This window comes from Limulus polyphemus, unplaced genomic scaffold (assembly GCF_000517525.1).
Source record: "Limulus polyphemus unplaced genomic scaffold, Limulus_polyphemus-2.1.2 Scaffold518, whole genome shotgun sequence".
Lineage (NCBI taxonomy): Eukaryota > Metazoa > Arthropoda > Merostomata > Xiphosura > Limulidae > Limulus > Limulus polyphemus.
Window position 1 is genome coordinate 144,952 of NW_013666128.1, and position 19,228 is coordinate 164,179.

Genomic DNA, 19,228 nt, shown 5'->3' on the forward strand with positions numbered 1-19,228 from the left:
GCATAAACACTATCAATTCTCTTTACAATCTTAGACACATCAATCAGACCCCCCCCCTCCAAACTCTTCTTTTTTTGAAGTATTGTACAATTAATCTCAATTATTGTTATAGAATTTAGGATTTTATTCCTGATACTACAAAGTTTGTTATATATAATTATAAAGCTAAGTTTAACAATGTGTTAAAAGTTAGACATGGAAAATTGTTTCTCTTTAAATTATATATACATATATGTTCTATCTCTGAAATAATTGCAAGTGTAAACATTTTCAAATATGTTTAATAAATAGTAGAACCAGTAATATCAAGATCATATAATCAACCAAAACAACAGTACCAGCCATTGTTTTTAATGATTTCAGATGTTTTGCAAGCAATTTTATGTTATACACAACAGGCATAAGAGGTTTATCCTGCTATTTGAAATAAAAAGGTTATCTACAGAATAGATATTTAACAGATAAAACTGATTTGTTTATTTGACAGCTACTGGATTTCTTATCAAGAGGCAAACAGTCACAAGCTCATTCAAGTGTTGAGGTAGCTGATAATAGAGAACCTCTGAAGGAAAAAAAAGATTCAGTCTCAGTCAATACTTCAGAAGTAAGTGATGCAGAATTAAAACTTGCACGTAGTAAACATGACTGGGTATCGAAGAAGAAGTAGTTACAAGTTTAACACGGTATCAAATTTGAATATGTTAATTTATCAGCATTAATTACTTTTAGGATAACAAGTTTCTTTTCTTTTTGAAACACATTTTTTATTCATATTTCCTTTATAGCACATACCATATTTTAAAGCTCAGGAACTTGAATATCAGAAAGAAAATTTAGAATGTCAGAAAATTTATTCAACTCAGATGGTAAGATATAAACATTCTTTTATTCATAGAAAGATTTAGGGATTTGGGTGGTAAGAATCAAGCAACATAAATTTCTGAAATATAATAGAAACGGAAATTTCTCAGCAGATTTGATCAAGAGCACATGGAAGCACGGTATTTTTGGGAACTACTTTTTCTTATTAAGCAGGAGGTCAAAAATTGATTTCTTACAAATATTTCATGCTTAAGTGAAACGCGTCATTAGCTAACTAATGTAATGCTAAGTACAGATGATGTGATAAGTAGTACAAAAAATTGCCACCAGTCTTCAGAAGAAATTCTTTAAATTACTTAGTATTTCATTTTGTAGCTTCTTCAGGAACATTATGAGTTTTCGAAAATGATTGTAATACTAAATAATTGAAATAATTAGAACCAGTTTTTGTTTGTAAGCAGACATTTATTGTTATTTTTAGCTTTGTTGATGAAGAAATTTAAAGGAAAGGTTTAAGCCTGTCATAAGACACGATGCTAATTACTTGTGAAGCATGATTATGGTCTTTATCTCCCCTTGCTAGAATATGTGCTTTTATAACTAATATTCTAAACAAAATAATCAGTATGATTTGAAATTAATTCTAGAACACACTCACTTATGTAAAGCAGCATAATAACAAACAATATATGCTATTTGTTATCAAAGACTAGTGTGTCCGTTAACCTTGTCTGTTCGTAAAGATCTCTCATAAAAAAAGTTGTAAAGCAAAACGTTTAGCAAGTAGAATAAATTTCTACTAATTTCTGTGACTAGTTTTATACTATGAATTATTTAGCAAGAAAAGTTTTTCTTTTAAATTTGCATTTTTTTTATATATTTTTGTATAACTTCATATCAAGCACGTTATCCCATATCCAGAAAGCTGTACTTAACTCTTTACTTCAGAAAGCTGGTACTTAACTTTTGAGTTCAGAAATCCTGTACTTAACTTCTTTAATTTAGAAAGCTCTTATTTAATGTCTAGTCCAGAAAGTGTGTACTTAACTGATTAATCCAGAAAACGTGTACTTAGTTCTCTAATTTCAGAAAACCTTTATTTAACTTTCTAGTCCAGAAAGCCTGTATTTAACTCTTTAATTTAACCTTGTCTAAGACTTCTGTGGCACATTTAGGGTGATGCTTTGAAAACTAAGATAATTCCAGTGCTAGGAGCAGAAGATTGTTTTTAAATGCTTTTAAAACTAGGATAATTCCAGTACTTGGAGCAGAAGATTGTTTTTAAATGCTTTTAAAACTAGGATAATCCCAGTGCTCGGTGCAGAAGACTGTTTTTAAATGCTTTTGAAACCAGGATGATCCCTGTGCTAGGAGAAGAAGATTGTTTTTAAATGTTTTTAAAACCAAGATGATCCCAGTGCTAGGAGCAGGAGATTGTTTTTAAATGCTTTTAAAACCAAGATGATCCCAGTGCTAGGAGCAGGAGATTGTTTTTAAAAGCATTTAAAAACAAGATGATCCCAGTGCTAGAAGCAGGAGATTGTTTTTAAATGCTTTCAAAACTAAGATAATCCCTGTGCTCGGAGCAGAAGGTTGTTTTTAAATGTTTTTAAAACCAAGATGATCCCAGCACTAGGAGCAGAAGATTGTTTTTAAATGCTTTCAAAACTAGGATAATCCCAGTGCTCGGAGCAGAAGGTTGTTTTTAAATGTTTTTAAAACCAAGATGATCCCAGCACTAGGAGCAGAAGATTGTTTTTAATTATTCCTGGGTAACATTTTTTTTGTTACTATTAGTTTATGAAGAAATGTCTCAAACTAGTGAAGTATCTTGTGAATCATCAAAATAGTGTTTTCTTGTTATTTATTTGTTACGTATTAGTTAATGTGTATTTGACAAACAAGGTTTTAAACTCAAATAATCAAAACATATTACCCACAAATTAAGCTACATTTAGTATTTACGTCAATATTTAAAAGGAAAATTATGTTTAAAACCAAAGACACTCTACCCATTCCTATGGGTCGTATATAAATACACTTGTGGTAGTTGTAATACTACCTATGTTGGGAAAACTACGTGTCACCTACAAACACGTGCACATGGGAATTTCAGCTAGAAGAGGTTTTTAGCTAACTAATCCACCCGAGTCTTGTATCTGATTGCACAGTGAGAATAACAACCACCCCATACTTCTAGAAAACTTTTAAATTCTCTACTCTACAACCACAGATTACAAACTCTTTTTAAAGAAAGCCTCTCCATTTTCAATGATCATCCAACATGAAATAATAACATCAACCCCTCCCTGTTGTCATTAATGTAATCAATTCCAGATTCTCAGTGTTTTTATTTGATAATTATTATTATTTTGAAGATACAGTGTTTATACTTATATTTAAGCTTTTCTGTATAATAATTTTCTTTAACAATATTATTTATTAAGCATGTGTATGCCACACGTTTTATCATACATTCCATTATATTCTGTTCTTTCTAAACTTCCAGTTGAATACCTGAACTCGCTCAGTATTTAATGTTGTTTTTTGTGGTTAAAATACTATGAACTAACTAAATGTTGATGATGGAATTTGAAGAACTTCCAAAACGTCCGTAATTAAACATGTTTTTAATATTTATTATAAAGATTCATTTTCCACCTGATTAGTTAATCTGTATAAATGGAAGTTTAAACCACTGATATTAGCAAGATCATCTAATTAGCCCAAAAACAGAAATGTTTATCCATTACATGTTTTTAATTGAACTTTTAAGATTAAATTTTGAGTTTAAGTGCTGTTTATTTGTGCATGTGCCATGCTGTTCTTTCTGTAGAATCATCCCAAGAATTTGGTTTTATAAGTTTTATTTTTTGTAATAAATGAACAAAATATCACCTGGTTGACTAAAATGATCTGTTGTTTTCTCTGCATGACAATTTTATTTTCTGTTCTGCATGTTTACACGTAGCCAATGGGCACATTGAACATTTTGTGTCAATGTTATGACCTACCATTGACAGCTGAGAGTGGATTACAGTTCCACAAAAGTTGCAGTCAGAATTCCACTATTCCCCTTCATTTGGTAAGATTTTTTTGTCAGAATCTTGCAGAGAATTTAAGCTTTTTTTCTTGCAATTAATGTACAGTCTGACATGTAGAACTGTTTACAGGGCAGATGGCACTATTTAAGAAATTTGAGTTATAAATATTGCTAGAATGTTTGTGCTATGTCCAGAGAATTTATGTTTAACTCTTTTTATGTTACTTCTTTTCTCAATTCTTATGAAGATTTCTGGAAGTGCATTTTTAAAGAAAGAAAATTTATTTAATTTCTTTGCTATTACTACACATATTATGTAACCAAATTGGCATCCATATATACTTAAAACTGACCCATTTCTCTGTTTACTTTAATAATCAAGTAAAATTTGTTAGATTATAATGTTTTTTTAACCAGGGACCTCTAAAGAGTGATATGGTGTTACAAATACAAGTTCCTTGTGGTTGTGCCTTCAACATTAGTACAACTTGTGAAAGTGAAATGTCTCAGATAGTGCAAACATCTTTATATAGTGCACATGTGCAAAACTGGATTTGTATACACACACACACACACACACACACATATATATATACAGGGTTTTTATATACAAGCTCATGTACTTGGGAAATTTTATTAATGTGCATCATACACCTAAAATATTAATGGCAAGGGCATGGACAATAGCAAATGAAACATTTTAAACCAAAAATTACCAAAACTGCCCCTCAAGAACAACAACTATAAATAAACGTATCCTTTTCATATATGAAGGTATGCCACTGAAGATCAAAATCTAACTGTAGCAGAGGCTGTTACATAAACCAGAGTTTGGGGTGAGAAGTCATAATTTTACATAAGCAAGTTGTTGAATCTTTGAAAGGCCCAAAAGGTTAAATAGTATTAAAATAACAATCCACTTTACATGGCCTGGTAGTTAGGCACTTACTTGGTTTGCAATCTGAGGGTTGCAGGTTCGAATTCCCATCACACCGAATATTGTTTAATGTGATGGTTAATCCCACTATTCATTGGTAGAAGGGTAGCCCAAGGGTTGGCAGTGGGTGGTGTTGACTGACTGCCTTCCCTCTAGTCTATCACTGCTAAATTGGGGACGACTAGCACAGGTAGCCCTCGTTTAGCTTTGAGCGAAATTCAAAACAACCAAAATCCTCTTTATGTAAGGTATCATAGAAGCATTATGCTGCAGTTTAAATAGTGATGCAGTATGCAGTTCAAGTGCATGGACAATGTTCCAATGATGCCCAGACTACTGCCGAATTATATGTTAAGTGGTTCCCAGATGAACATCACATGAGATGATAGGAAATATGTGTCAGTAGATCTGTACTACAGGCTCATTAACACATAGACGTTTTTCAAGCAGACCTAGAACAATAACCAATATTGACAATGGAGATACCATATTGGCATTTGTTACATTTCAGCAGCATTGTAAATACAGCTGTTGAATATTTATCATCATTTTCGAATACTGTTAGGATGTTTACTTGAGCTGTATTCATACCCATAATTGTTGTTCTTGAAGAGCAGTTTGGGTAATGTTTGGTTTAAAGTGTGTCATTTGATATTGTTTAACCATTGCATGACATGTTTGGTGTATGATGCTTATTAATAAGTTTGGAAGGACATGACCCTGAAATTGACCTTAGTGACATTGTTGTAGTGTAGACCCACCATGCTTCACTCCATAAGCTTACAATTATTTTCTTGTATCTTTCCATTGTTGAATGAAGTGCTATGAAGCATTTTGGGAATTTTGTACCTTTTGTGCATCCCAACTCTTCCAAAATTCCTACATTCAGGGATAGCTTGCTTCACAGTTAGTCCTTTTGTTCATAAGAGGCTCTGTTTTACGCAGTAAACTGTGAAGAATTTTTAGAAAAAGTGATTTCTGGCAATTTAATAATTTCAAAAAATGAATTTCTTTCACATTTCACACCACTTTCAGCCAACCTGAAAGTTTACTAGATCTTGTTCTCATAAGTTCCTGATTCCCTCTTTCACAGTAGATTCTACGTGTTCAAGCATTGTGTCTGCTTCATGTGGTTATGTTCTAACCTTCCGTCAATTACGCTCTCTCTTCTGCTCAATTCATGCAATACATTAACTGAGGAGATGCTGGGTTATTGCTGTAATTCAGCAGTTGAGCGGAATAAGGTATCAGTATTTATCAGAACTCAAATGCTAGATTAATGATTTACTCCATAAGTAGGCAGACACTACAGGTTACTGACATAGGATGTATTGTTCACACATCATATTACAAAGGTTGACCACATGTGTACAGAAACCATGTTTCGTAAGCAATTCAACTCTTCACAAACTGCAGTTCTTTGCATTAAAGAAATGACTTTTGGGGGAATTTTCAAATAAAGGTAATATAATGTTGAAACAATAAATATTACACAATGTTAAAATGAGTATAGAAAAACATTTTAACATGTATTATTTTAACATTATACACAAGTGCCAAGAAACAATACTTGTATTGCTGAAATCATAATACACGTGGTTATTAAGAACATTTTTGGTTATCATTGAATAGACCAGTTTTTACAGGTTTTTCTCTTCTGTTCAAAAGTATAAAATTGAATAAGTTTGTATGAATTTGCCACACACTTTTTCCTTTGCAAATTCTTATTGACAATTCTATTTACATTTAAATAATTCATGTATCATTTACTTCATTTCATATCCAACTTTGACTACATCACAAAGTGAATAAATGTCATGAAAAATATTAACAGCCCTCAGGTGAAGACATAAATGCAAGCCTACTTAAGTGACTGAACAATTTAAGAATTTTTAACTCCACCAAAATCTCATTATCACACACTTATGTCAGTACTAGGGAGCGCCTGAAGGCATTTCCCATGATGCCTGAAATGAACAGTACTTTTCTCAACTTTGTGCTTGTTGCTAATTAATGGACGATTCAATAAATTAAAAATAAACTAGGCATAATTTGAAATTAACCTGGTTTTAGGACACGCTTATGCTTTTACTTTAAAAAAAGGTTCAAAAAGGAATAATTTAATGTTGTTTTTAAGTATATGAAGGAGACATCAGTGGAATCACAAACAGCTACTGACCACCAGCGAAACGATTTCTCAAGAACAGAAGATTAACAAGTGAATGATGCATTGAACCATTATGAACAAAAGTGGAAAGGTAAACATACATAAGTTCAGTCAGATGTTTAAAATTGTGACAAGTTTGATAAGTGTTTCTTCATTTATTATGACTCTAGAGATCTTTCAAAGGACAGGCACTAATATGGTTAGCAGTAAATGTTTCAGTACTGTTAACAGGGCATTGTTTACCCTAAAATCGTGACTTTTCTGCCATTTTCTGGTTAAAACAAATGTGTCAACAAACATAATTAGGTTTTCTTTTAGCAACTTTAACTGCATTATACTGGTTTTGAAAATGATGTACTTTGTTTATTAGATTAGTTTCAGAAAAGTCCCCCCCCCCAGTAATATTCCTGCATTCTACCTTATACAAAAAGGAGTATTATTTTCGTAGTGTATTAACTCTGTGAAGGGAGTTGAGAAAAAAAAATTCAAATACATTTTTAACATACTTTCTTTCATCAGGAATGAAGAACACACCAACGAATTAGATTTATAAGTTTTTGACAGTGAAGTTTTATGTATAATCATATTCATTTTAGACACTGCTCGATGCTACTTGAAAACAGTTTTAACTTCAGATTTTCAAGCTTACCACATGGATAAGTTATATCTTATTTCTAAAGAGCAATGTTATCAGTGTTGTTTGGTTAGATTAATATAAACAGGTCACTTTCAGCATCTTGATTAATCTTTGTATATTTACTTCTGCCAACAAAGGTGATGGAGGTTATGCTTTCACCCCTGTGTGTGTTTGTCAGCAGGATTTCTCAAAATGACTGAATGAATTTGGCTGAAATTTGGTATACATTTGGACTATGACCCAACGTAGAAGTGATTAGTTTTTGGAGGGTCAACGCTCAAAGTCACGAAAAATAAAAATCCCTACTTGATAACTTGGAGACTGATTTTTAAAACTATTTTTTCTCTATTACTCAGTCTAAAAATTATCTGATTTTGATGAAACTTGGTGGACATGTGTAGAATATTATTCCTCCTTGTCCTGCCAGAAATGGTCCATGTCCATTGATGACGACAGACATATGGACACATAGCCGAATATGATCAATGCTGCATGGCAGAGGTATGCACTCTACCAAGTGCCCCTTTAGTTTTATTTGTTTTTAATATAAAAAAAAAGTGAGCTTGAAAATGATTTTGAACTATAATATACATGCATTTGTGCAAAAAAATAAAATAACTGATCTTAATTAATACTGATAAAATATAAGAAAATATTTTTCTCGTTTTGTACAACTCAATTAACTTTTCCACACACTCCCTGGGCATTTCATCTTTCGTATTCCCTGGATAGCATGCTCACCCTTCTGACAATGCTAACATTGATTCTACTTCCTTTGTTGTATCAAGATCATCCAGTAGTAATAAGGCAGCCTGCACCAAGTTTGGCCTAGCCTAATTGTCGAAAAAATTGACACATTTATTACACTTAACGCAATAGCTATGGTTGTGAACATGATCACATCGTCCACCTTGTGCAAACGTACAGCAATGAGTCTTGTCATCAGACGATTAACTCAAATGCTTTCCATCTCTGTAAGATTTTCTCAACGCTTGCTTGAATATCATTTGCCTCGATTTCTTCAGGATACTTCATGTTGCTTAATCTTGTCATCGTGGACTCGAATACTGAACTGACATATCTTAATTGGATGTAGTAGGTTGACAAACCAGCTTTTGTTTCACCTCTTTTTGTCAGCAGCTTAATGATATTGTGAAATGTATCCACCCCAACCTGTTCATGGCTATCAAAGGAGTTCTTATACGCTTTGTGAAGGTCTTCGATACTCTGTCCGCCATGTTCATAAACCGGCATATCTGAAAATACGTGGTTGTCAATCCTTACATTCCTTGTTTGACCAGGCTTTACTTGAAGGCTTTGTTGAATGAATGTAATTGCTGGTGCAATCCTCTGGATGTCCACACGGAAAGTGTAATTGTGTTTTGTCACATCTGTTCCACACTCCAGAGTAGCAAACATCTTTCTCAAGAATGAAAACTTCACTTTTCCCATTGAGTGCTTTTTAACGGGTATAAGCTGTTTTTGTTGGTTTGGTAGGCTATTGAATTCATCGGCGAGCATCCTTTTGCATGTAACACATCGTTCGAGTGAATTTGCTAAAATGTTTTGAGGAACCACGGAAATGTTTCTGCACTCAAGAAATGATAGCTTGCACAAGCTTTTGGAAATGGGTTCTTTTGTATATTTCTCATTAGACTGTAGTCTGTCAATAAAATAAATCTTCAATTCAAATGGATTGGTCAGATACAAAAGTTGGAATAACTTATCGGTTATTTGTGTGCATATTTGAACAACCTTCTGTCTTTGTCTGACACTTTGCAATGCATTAGGTTCATATCCACCTATAGGTACACATTCCAAAGCTCTGCGATTGGTAATACCCAAGGCATTGAATATAGCAGTAATGGTTTTGGAGGCTTCAGCATTTTTATCTTCTCCAGAATCAATATCATACACCTTGCTTTCTTCTAATCTAATTCGATTTTGACCTCTCAGGGCACTTGTCCTTCTCATTACTATTCTCTCTCCACTTTCAGCATCATTTCTTTGCTTCCAATTAATATGATTTGCTTTAATCGAGCATGAATCCAAAGGTAAGCAGCATTTACAAATGCCACATGCGAAGCAGTCTCCTTTCTCTCTGTGTTTATGTTCCTGGCAAGGCATTTTACAGATTTCACTTATGAGTATATTTTTTTAATCAGAAGAAGAAGCTTTTCTAGATTGTATTACGATTACATAGTCTGGCATCTTCAATCCGTTTTTCGGCTCTGACATTTTTTTAATAAATTTGGTTCGGTTTTTCTTGACTGGGGATCTTAAAGTATGTATTTTTGGTTATATTTTTGTTTTGTTTACTGTTTGAAAAGCTTTGAATCTTTAACTTAAGTTTTTTCTAGTCGACTTTTAACTTTTAAGCTAAATCAAAGTAACCCTGTCTTTTTCATAGTATGAAACAGCATTGTACACATGCACACTGTTGTGTCGTATCAACACATTGTATATATATATATATTTTATATTTTTTGCAGATGCTACCTAAACAAAGTATCAGTTACTAGAAGAGGAGTGACTCATTATGCTATTAGCAGCTTATGGCAGTGATTCCTTGCTTATTAAATCCAAAACTGTGTTGTTTGTATGCTGCATACTGTGCCTTGCATAGCTTATTTTTGCAGTTTTTAAATCATCGTTGTTGATGTTATTTGTTAATTCTGTTCTTTTAAATTTTCTAATATTTTTCAAAAGTTAATTTCTCTCTCTCTATTAGATATATATATATATATATGTGTGTGTAGTGTAAAAAATGTGTTAAGTAATAGGCATTATGAATGTAATTTTTTTTAATGATTGGTTTACAATATGGTAGGTGTAAGGAGCCAGACAGTTTCTAATATTTGTACCATGGAAGGTTGTTGGGGAATGGTGACAAGTACAACATATTTGAAGACCCTACTTTTCATAGTGATCAAAAAGGGAACAAAATATTTTCACTTGTACCTGAGATCCAGTTATCCTGTCTGGCTCAGGCATTACTAGTGAAATTCTTTCCATCTTCAAGGACCTTTTCCCACAAGCTCTATAATATGTCATGACTTTCTTTTACACTCTGAAGAAATTTTGCCTAAAAAGTGTGCCCAATGTTAGAAAAAATTTACCTTTTATTGTAGCTGATAATTGTCACAATAACATTTTAGATTAAATTTGCACATTAAACACATTCCATAATTCTATATTTAATGTTTTCATGAAATTTGTTTTTTCTTTTCTATACGTTTAATAAAATTATAACAATCATCATTAATTAATTATTGTTTTAATAACAAAATACTTCATAATTGAACTGAATATTCATTGTTAAACCGAATAAAATGTTAAGTTAATAACACACACACATAATATCTGTAATGCAAATCAAAAACGTTTACTTTGTTGGACAGTCAATACAAAAGCATTCGTGGACAGGTGCTACTTTTTCCTTTATACACGTGAATAGTACTTCACATTTAGGAGAAAAATTCACTTGGAGATTTAATACGTATAATGTCCAAAGCATCTTTCAGGACAAAAACTCACTTCGTTACTGACTGCATGATTCAGAACATGCCTATAGTAGTGTATAAATAATGCAAGCTCAACTTCCTTTGCAATCTGTATGACTACTCGGTTTTCCTACTAGCCTTAGCACTTGAACCATCAAATCGTTGACCATGAAAATTAATAATTCATTTGGAGACATACAGTAATGTGTTTGCATCAATGGATGGTACTTTCCTAAACTTGATGAAGACTTCACTCACTTCAAGATAGTTATCGACTCATCTGGTGCATACAATACAATGTTATGAAAGATGAATCATGAATGATATGGTATACAGGATTTTCAGTGACACGATCATTAGAACTTCAGTTTGAATTTCAGGAGAGATGAATTTGTTTTCTCTCTCTCCCTCTCCTTTTTTTTCATCCATTTTAACAATGAAGAACCATCCTCAGTGTGCAAAATGATAAGCTAGTTAAAGTTACCATGTCTCTTATCACTTCATAGAGGCAAGCTCAGTGTGGCTAAAAAACCTCACATTCTGTAACACTTATGCTCTGTGCCCCATACTGGATGAAGACATTTTACCTTTGCTTATCCATTAATGTAAGGTTAGCCTCCTCATTTAAACGACTGTTCTGATGGTTGCCAAATCTTGTAACAGCTTCTTTCCTGTTGCCAAAGTCCATTAGTTCAATGAATGTGTCGTTGCAGTATTTTGAAAATATTAGCTTCTTTTGTTCCCCTGCAGATCTACATGAAACATGTTAAGATGTCACTGGTTTCATTGTAATCTGAGCACTGGTTTACAATGCTGTTTAGCTGGATTCTTTATTTAGACAAACCAAAACTGGCTTAAACTTCAATTGGTAAACTAAAACTGGCTTACAATGCTGTTTAACTAGGTTCTGATAAAAAAAAATTCAGAAGTCCTGGCTGATCTGTTTCTTAGCCTTCCAGTTTTATGCTGTTGCTATATTACAACAAACGAATGTTATTTAAAAAAAATTTTTGGTACCAAAATATGTTGCAAACAATGTCATAGTAATTGTAGAAGCTCCTATGGCCATGTATGTGTGAAGTATATATTTTCAAAACAAGGGGATTTGATGAAGGACTAAAAACTATGACAACATCCTCCTGACTAGACTAGTTCTCTAAGTCTTAAAGTTTATATCCAACACCTTAAATAAGTAAAGTTAGTGTATAATAGAATAAGAAGAGGCTTTTAATAATGAGTGCAGTTGAAGAAGTAAAACATTTTTTACTCTCTTAGAAAGTAAATGTGAATTTTGTATCCTAATTCATTTATCTATTTCTTAAAGAGCATCGCACAAGTGATTTTATATCAATCACATAACAGTTCTAAAAACATTCTGACATTTATAGGGACACAGTAGCTAATCATATTTGTTTCCATAATCTGGAAATGACCTGTCTTTTTCTAGAAATTTATAAACTTCATACCTTCTTTTTCTTCCTTTAACTTTCTGTAAATATTGTTTTTTTAGATATTTTATATTATGCTTTAGTGGTACATCATACTTGTGATTTTCAAAGTATGACAACGTCTATAACATAATCACATTATTCAGGATTATATAAGAATGTGCTGATATAGGTCAAAGGGCCTAACCATAACTTTACTTAATGTGAGATATAGGTTGAAACAGAATATTGGAGCTGAAAATTAATTGTTACTTATTATTTTAATATTTGTCCATAGCAAAAAGTTTGGAACAAAATCAGGATGTTTAACAGCACATTTCTTGTGATATGAAAAATTGTGGCAAAGGTATTTTAACTCTGGTTTAACACTACAGAGCTTAATCTTGGTTGATGTAATGTTTTGATGTAGTCTGCATCATATGTGAAATTCTAAACATGTATCTTTATAATTAATGTTATATTAAATGGAAAGCTTACTTGTGTTCGTATTTTTACAACTTGGAGTTCATATCTTAAATGTGTTTAAAACATTTTAATTGTCTTGTCTGTAGCCTAAAATTTAAAAAAAGGTGATTTGGAAGTTTAAGGTCATGCAGTATATTGTAAGCATCTCCACAAATCTGGCATCTTTAACCTATTGAAGCAGTATTTTAAGCTAGTAAAAATTAATCTTTGAGAACATTACTCTTAATTAACAGAAGTAATATATATAATTAAACATCTGTAATGTAGAAAGCAGAATTTTATGAGTGTTTGTAGCATTGCTCAACAGATGGTGCTAGTCAAAGATCTGAGATACTCAGGAAGCTATCAGTTGAAGATTTTATAATTTTCTATACTTCATTTTTGAAAGAACTTGAAGTTTTAAATTTTCTCACATTAATGGTTCGAAAGTAATATGTCAAATCTAAATATATATATACATACATATTTGACTAAACACTACAGAAATTTATCTTGGTTGATGTAGTTTGCATTTTTATGTGAACTTCTCAACGTGCATCATTGTATATATATATGTTTATATTGGAAAGCTTATATATATATATATAAATAGGAGAGAGAGAGAGAAAGGGGAGATTTAAAAAATATACAACTGATGTTTCGGTAAATATTATGGACTCCATCAATTAAGTAGCTTAGGACTGATTTTCCATTAATTTGTAATTGTTACCAAAATATTTTTGGTGTAGTTGTGTGAAATAATTAACAGATGGTCCTGGGCACAATAAACAGAAGTTTGAAGTTTGTTTACTAGGCAGTAAGGCAGGTACTTAAAACTGTAGGCTAAGATTAATCTGTAGTTTTTTGTGAGTTTTATAATGTGCATTTATCTCGGCTTTCTGTAAACCTATCCAGAAAATTCTGTGTATATATATATATATATATATAATGGTTAAGTATTTCGTCTTACATTTTAATGTAATTCAATAAATATATTAAGAGTATGCATGAATACCAGTTGTATTATGTAAAGAAAGAAGATAATAAATATTGACTGAAAAAAAACAAAGTGCACCCAGTAAAATGTACGAGTTGTGAACCTGGGTTACATATGTGATTAAATGATTTCACAAGTGTAGGGTTTTTAATTGAAGGTTTAATTTTTAAAAAATGCACCTAGTGAACTGAGAATTCTTTTGGAACCTAAAAACGTAGGAAAAAAATAATCAGGATTTTGTTGATTTTTTTTTTTCTTTCTGTTAAATGCTTTTATTCCAGTAGAATATGGGCCATAAGTAGCTAAGAAACTTTTGTTTCTTGATTTTAAACTTAATCTGTATTTTGAGATAGTTTCTCTGTTCAAATATGGTACTTAACAAAAAATATTCGACATTACTCCTGTCTCTATATTGCACAGTGAGTTGGGGGTAAAATGCTTAAATATTCCCTTCCTCTTAGATTGTTTTACAATACATAATATTCTACAAAACTAATGCAACACTCAATGCGAGTGTTTTCTTTTTCTTTCTACTACTTAAGACAAATATGTACTTATGCAACACTGCTGTGAGGTTGTGTTCTATGTGTAGATATATATAAAAAAAAAAAGACCAAATGTTCCCTTGTTATCAGTAAGTTATATTAATACTTTCATTGTGTCGTGGAACTTTGGATATATTAAGTAAAATGCTTAAAAAATCTAGAATTTAACTATGAAGAGTTTTGTTTCACACAGAAGGAAAATGGTTTTTAGATCTGATTTTATCTATGTTTGCTTCCAGCAAGATCATAATAATAAAATACATTCTCCAGTGAAATCTGGGACATTTTCACAATTAATTTTACTTTACTAGAAATTGGCATTGATACTAAAGTTAATAACTTTCCTAGGAAAAATAGCAGTAATTATAAGTTTAATAATAATAAAATCAGTCTTTTTTTCCCCCACAATTTGTTATTACCAAACATTTTATATTCTAAGAAAAGCTATGGCTATTTAGACAAGTAAGTGAATTTAATACTTAAAAGTAGTTGAATGTCTGTTGTAATGTGCCACTGTACTACACTGTTTTTCGAGCATTTTTGTTCCTAAACAAACTTGCCAGTGGTTGAAAACAATTCAAGAGCTAAAACTAACGACCTGTCTAGAAAAAATAAAAAATCTAGTAAAAAAATCATGATTTGGGGGTCTCTGGTTCAATTTCCCACTTCACCCTGTTTTTGTTATGACAAAGCTATTAAGGCCATTGCCACTTGTCAATAATTTTAAACTGCTGACACTCAACCTTTTTTCGGCTTATGTGATTCATGGTTTGAAGAACACCATACTTATCAATTAATTAGGTTGTTGTCAATTAATCAATTAGCAAGTACCACCCAACTCTAATTGTACAAATAATTTTATGAGAAACAGAATTTTTAGCATTTATCTTTTTGGAGAAGGGATTGTACAATACTTTTTTCAGGATATTGATAATTACTGATATATTAAGTATTAATCTAAAAATATATAGACTTTGGAATTATAAGCTGGGGTTCTATTTCAGTTATTAAACAATCTTGAGTGTATATTTTCATCAAAATTGGAATAGATTTAACATTTATTTTATGATATTCTTATGCATATAATACAGACTAAGATTGAAGAATATCGACAGAGTTGTCAAAAACTGAGATAAATCATCCTCAGTCTGTCCCTGATTAAGAAAGGCCCAAGTTTCAAAAACACTAGAGTTGTGATTTTTTGAACCTATGCTTTCTTATCCTTATGAGTGATAGAAATAATTTATTTTCATGTAACAAATTTATTCATTTATATTATACATGCTTTGAATTTTTAAGTATTATTCAAAAATGTTATTTGTAATATCTGTTTGTGTAGACTGTGCAAAAAACATGTCCACCACCATGGAGAAATGAACCCTAGATTTTTAGCAAAGCAAGTTCATAAGCTCACTGCTGACCCACACAGGACTTAAGCTTATCTATCTTAGAGCTATAAAAGTTATTAAAACGTAATGTTTTTAAGACTGAAATATAATTATATATATATAAAGCAAATGTTCTTAAACCATTGAACCCCACTGTTCAATCAGTTTTTCAAAGAAGTATTGACCATGACTTTGTTTTGCTACTTCTGCACTATTATTAACACTGTACATGCATCCTTTACTTACTCTCATTCAACATTATTAAGTTTCAATTCATTGAATATTATTTAAGAAACAGCCTTATTACACTATATTTATATTAGTACAAAAACCTTGAGGCAATTTTTTTTTAATTTATATGCTAAAATGTAAACAATATAATTATTTTATGAACACCTGTTTATTTCTGAAAAGTGACATCAATAATAATATTTTTGTAAGCATGACGGTGATTATCAAATACCAAACACATTTTAAGAAGTATTTAAGATCATAATTTTATTTCCCTTTTTTTTTCTACAAGTATTATTAAATTCATTTAGAATATACATTCAACTAATGAAGCCATTTGACGGACATAATGATTCATGAGAACATCAAGAGAAAATAGGGTGCATAATTGTTTTTTCACCTTGCACTTTTGAATAGGACGACTGTGACCAATTTGTACAGACATAAAACAACACTGCAGTTAACAACTAAACTTAGTTTGATATTTGTTACAGAACATTTTCATGACAAAAATAATATATATATTCCTAACAGAAAAACCAGAACTGATAAGTTTAGACCTACTTTTTTTTTTTTCAAACAAACCTTCACTTCAATTAAACCTAGTGTGAAAACGGATGATGGAATGAAGAGTTTTTGTTGCAGCTTAAAGTGCATGGCTTCTAGCTTGCCATCATTTACTCTCCAACTGTGCTAAGTTCTTGATACCATGGTGGACAATGTTCATCACTGAAAACAGCATTTACATCCAAATTTGTGATGGCTATTCTTTCAATGTCATCTAAGCTGAGGCTGGTTACAGAGGAAGTAAAGTCCTGTAAAATAAAAGAAAAAAAATAACTTCACAGTAATTACAAAACATGTCATTTACCACTTGCATCAGAATTGTATGGAAGATAAAGTGAAATACAGTAATTTGTTATAGAATCTACAAAATAGAAATATAGTGCAGAAAGTGTACCACTACAATCAGTACTACAGAAGATGGTGTAATATTAAAGTCAGTAATAAACAGGTTACATATTGTGCTATTAGGATTAGTACAGTACAGTGAACAAGCTGTTGTACTTGAGAATGAGTACTACAGAGTACAAAGTGTACGAATGAATCAATACCATACAGTACAATAAGCATGCTATTAAGATGGGTGAATGTATTTATGTAGCCTTGAGATCACTCAAAATGATATTCAGCCATGAAAAGAAATCAATCCAAAAAAGGTCATCAGTCAGGAGCAAACAAATCACAAGTAAAAGAAAGTCTAGTGAGAAATGTAGTGAAAACTGTTCAGTCAGAAGAAGCGGTGTTCTCTATGATTGAAAGGGGACTATTGCAAGAAAAGAGTTTGGTTTGAATTTTACCCAAAGAATTCAAAGGCTATCTGTGCTAGTTGTCCCTAATTTAGCAGTTATAAACTAGAGGGAAGGCAACTAGTCTTTTACCAACAAATAGTGGAATTGACCATCACATTATAATGCCCACACGGCTGAAAAGGCATGCATGTTTGGTGTGATGGAGATTTGAACTCGACACCCTCAGATTGCAATTTAAACACCCTAACCACCAGGCCAGCAAGAAGAGAGAAGAATATCAGACCGTTCAATTGTAATAAGACTTGAAGTCAAGATTACTGCTATAAAAGCACAGAAATAAAAGTTGGCTGAATTATGCTGAAAAAATCCCTTCCCGAGAGGATTTAGGAAGATAGTCTGAAAAAAGCAGAGATGTATTAAAGTGATTCCTTGTTCGTGTACTGTTCTGTAAAACTTTGTGATTTTATACAGATTTAAGCTACCTATAATACTAAAACAAGAAAAAAATGTTGCTACAACAACATGCGTTTCGTTAATCCTGTATCCAAGACTTTAGAGTTCAAAAAGTAGCAAATTAGAAATTTGTGGGTTTGCTCACAATTGCAATAGTACATAAAGTTTTGCTGTGATTTATATTTACGATTTAATCGTCTTCATTTATCCTGATTTCAACTTTTCCTGCAATATTATTAAATTGGTAACTGCCTATACCTTGAATCAGATAAGTTAATATTTCAAATTGAGTAACATAAATGAAAAAAAAATGAAGCATGTTGCAATAAAAAGTTAATTTAAACAAATAAGACCCACAAATTTTTTTTACAAATCTTATTACTGGAACTAGACTGTGGATTTCCAGCAGGGAAAACAAAATAACATTTCAAACCCACACCAAGCCTCAGTCAAAACACTTTGTGTTAGTCATTTACAATATACCAGCAATTATTGTCAGTTTTATTGTGATGTAATGTCTCACAAATTAGTGACCAACAAATCATGTTCTGCCAGTATAATAAATTTACCTTTTCATTTTATTAACATTATAAAAGAGTCAATGGCTAGTAGTTTTGTCCAAAAATTTTATAAAACCTTGTGTGTCATACAAATGCCTTTTGTTTTTAATATTATTATTAACCCAAATTACAAACAATACAGTGGTAAAGATGGGTCATTATTTGTGCCTGCACTTGAATTTTTCGAGTCCTGTGAAAATGACGATTTACAAAAATGGTGTTTTCTTACAAGTTTCTGGAGGAAAAACATAAAATCAGAAATATTTAAATTTTCTCTTTTATTGCTTACTGACTGGAGTAACATTTGAATAACTTCTACATTCAATTAATTTTTCCATGAAGTTCTCCTGTAACAAAGTCCTTTAAGGAGTGTAATACAAGATAGGTGGCATCACACTGAAGACAAATTATCATGTGGTGAATTGTTTAGAGTTGAATGACCAAAAGAAAGTCATAAAGAATTTTTTTAAAGGCAGACTGACCAAATCAAAAGTTCTACAGAATATTTTTTATGCTGTCTGAACAAAAACACTACAAACAATAACAGAGCTAAACTAACTGATTAAAAGAATGAAACATTTTTTAAAAAGATCTTTCTTTTTATATATGACTATTCATTGGAGCTCATGACAATTTCATGTTACCAGACAGGTCTATAAAAATGCGTGCAGAAATTATGGTAAGTGTTAAAAAAATGTATATATATATACACCTGGAAAAAAGTTAAGCACCCCCAAATA

At 31.6% G+C, this 19,228-nt stretch overlaps 2 protein-coding genes across 8 annotated transcripts in view; one reads left to right on the plus strand and one right to left on the minus strand.

Annotated features, from left to right (window-relative positions):
• LOC106458803 overlaps window positions 1-15,144 on the plus strand; it is a 122,864-nt gene extending 107,720 nt beyond the window's left edge. For 2 of the 6 annotated variants that reach the window (XM_022385147.1, XM_022385148.1), the window contains exons 19-23: window positions 488-604; window positions 786-866; window positions 3,794-3,907; window positions 6,940-7,060; window positions 10,099-15,144. In XM_022385147.1, the coding sequence (XP_022240855.1) occupies window positions 488-604; window positions 786-866; window positions 3,794-3,907; window positions 6,940-7,017 (390 nt within the window). In that variant the 3' untranslated portion in view covers window positions 7,018-7,060; window positions 10,099-15,144. The remainder of the gene's footprint in view (window positions 1-487; window positions 605-785; window positions 867-3,793; window positions 3,908-6,939; window positions 7,061-10,098) is intronic. The other 4 variants (XM_013918352.2, XM_022385150.1, XM_022385149.1 and 1 more) reach the window with 4 other exon arrangements.
• Window positions 15,145-16,402: 1,258 nt separating this feature from the next.
• Window positions 16,403-19,228, minus strand: part of LOC106458807 (ubiquitin-like protein 4A-B) — a 22,740-nt gene continuing 19,914 nt past the window's right edge. For both annotated transcript variants that reach the window (XM_013918355.2, XM_022385152.1), the window contains one exon: window positions 16,403-16,977. In XM_013918355.2, coding sequence (XP_013773809.1) covers window positions 16,840-16,977 — 138 coding nt within the window. In that variant the 3' untranslated portion in view covers window positions 16,403-16,839. The remainder of the gene's footprint in view (window positions 16,978-19,228) is intronic.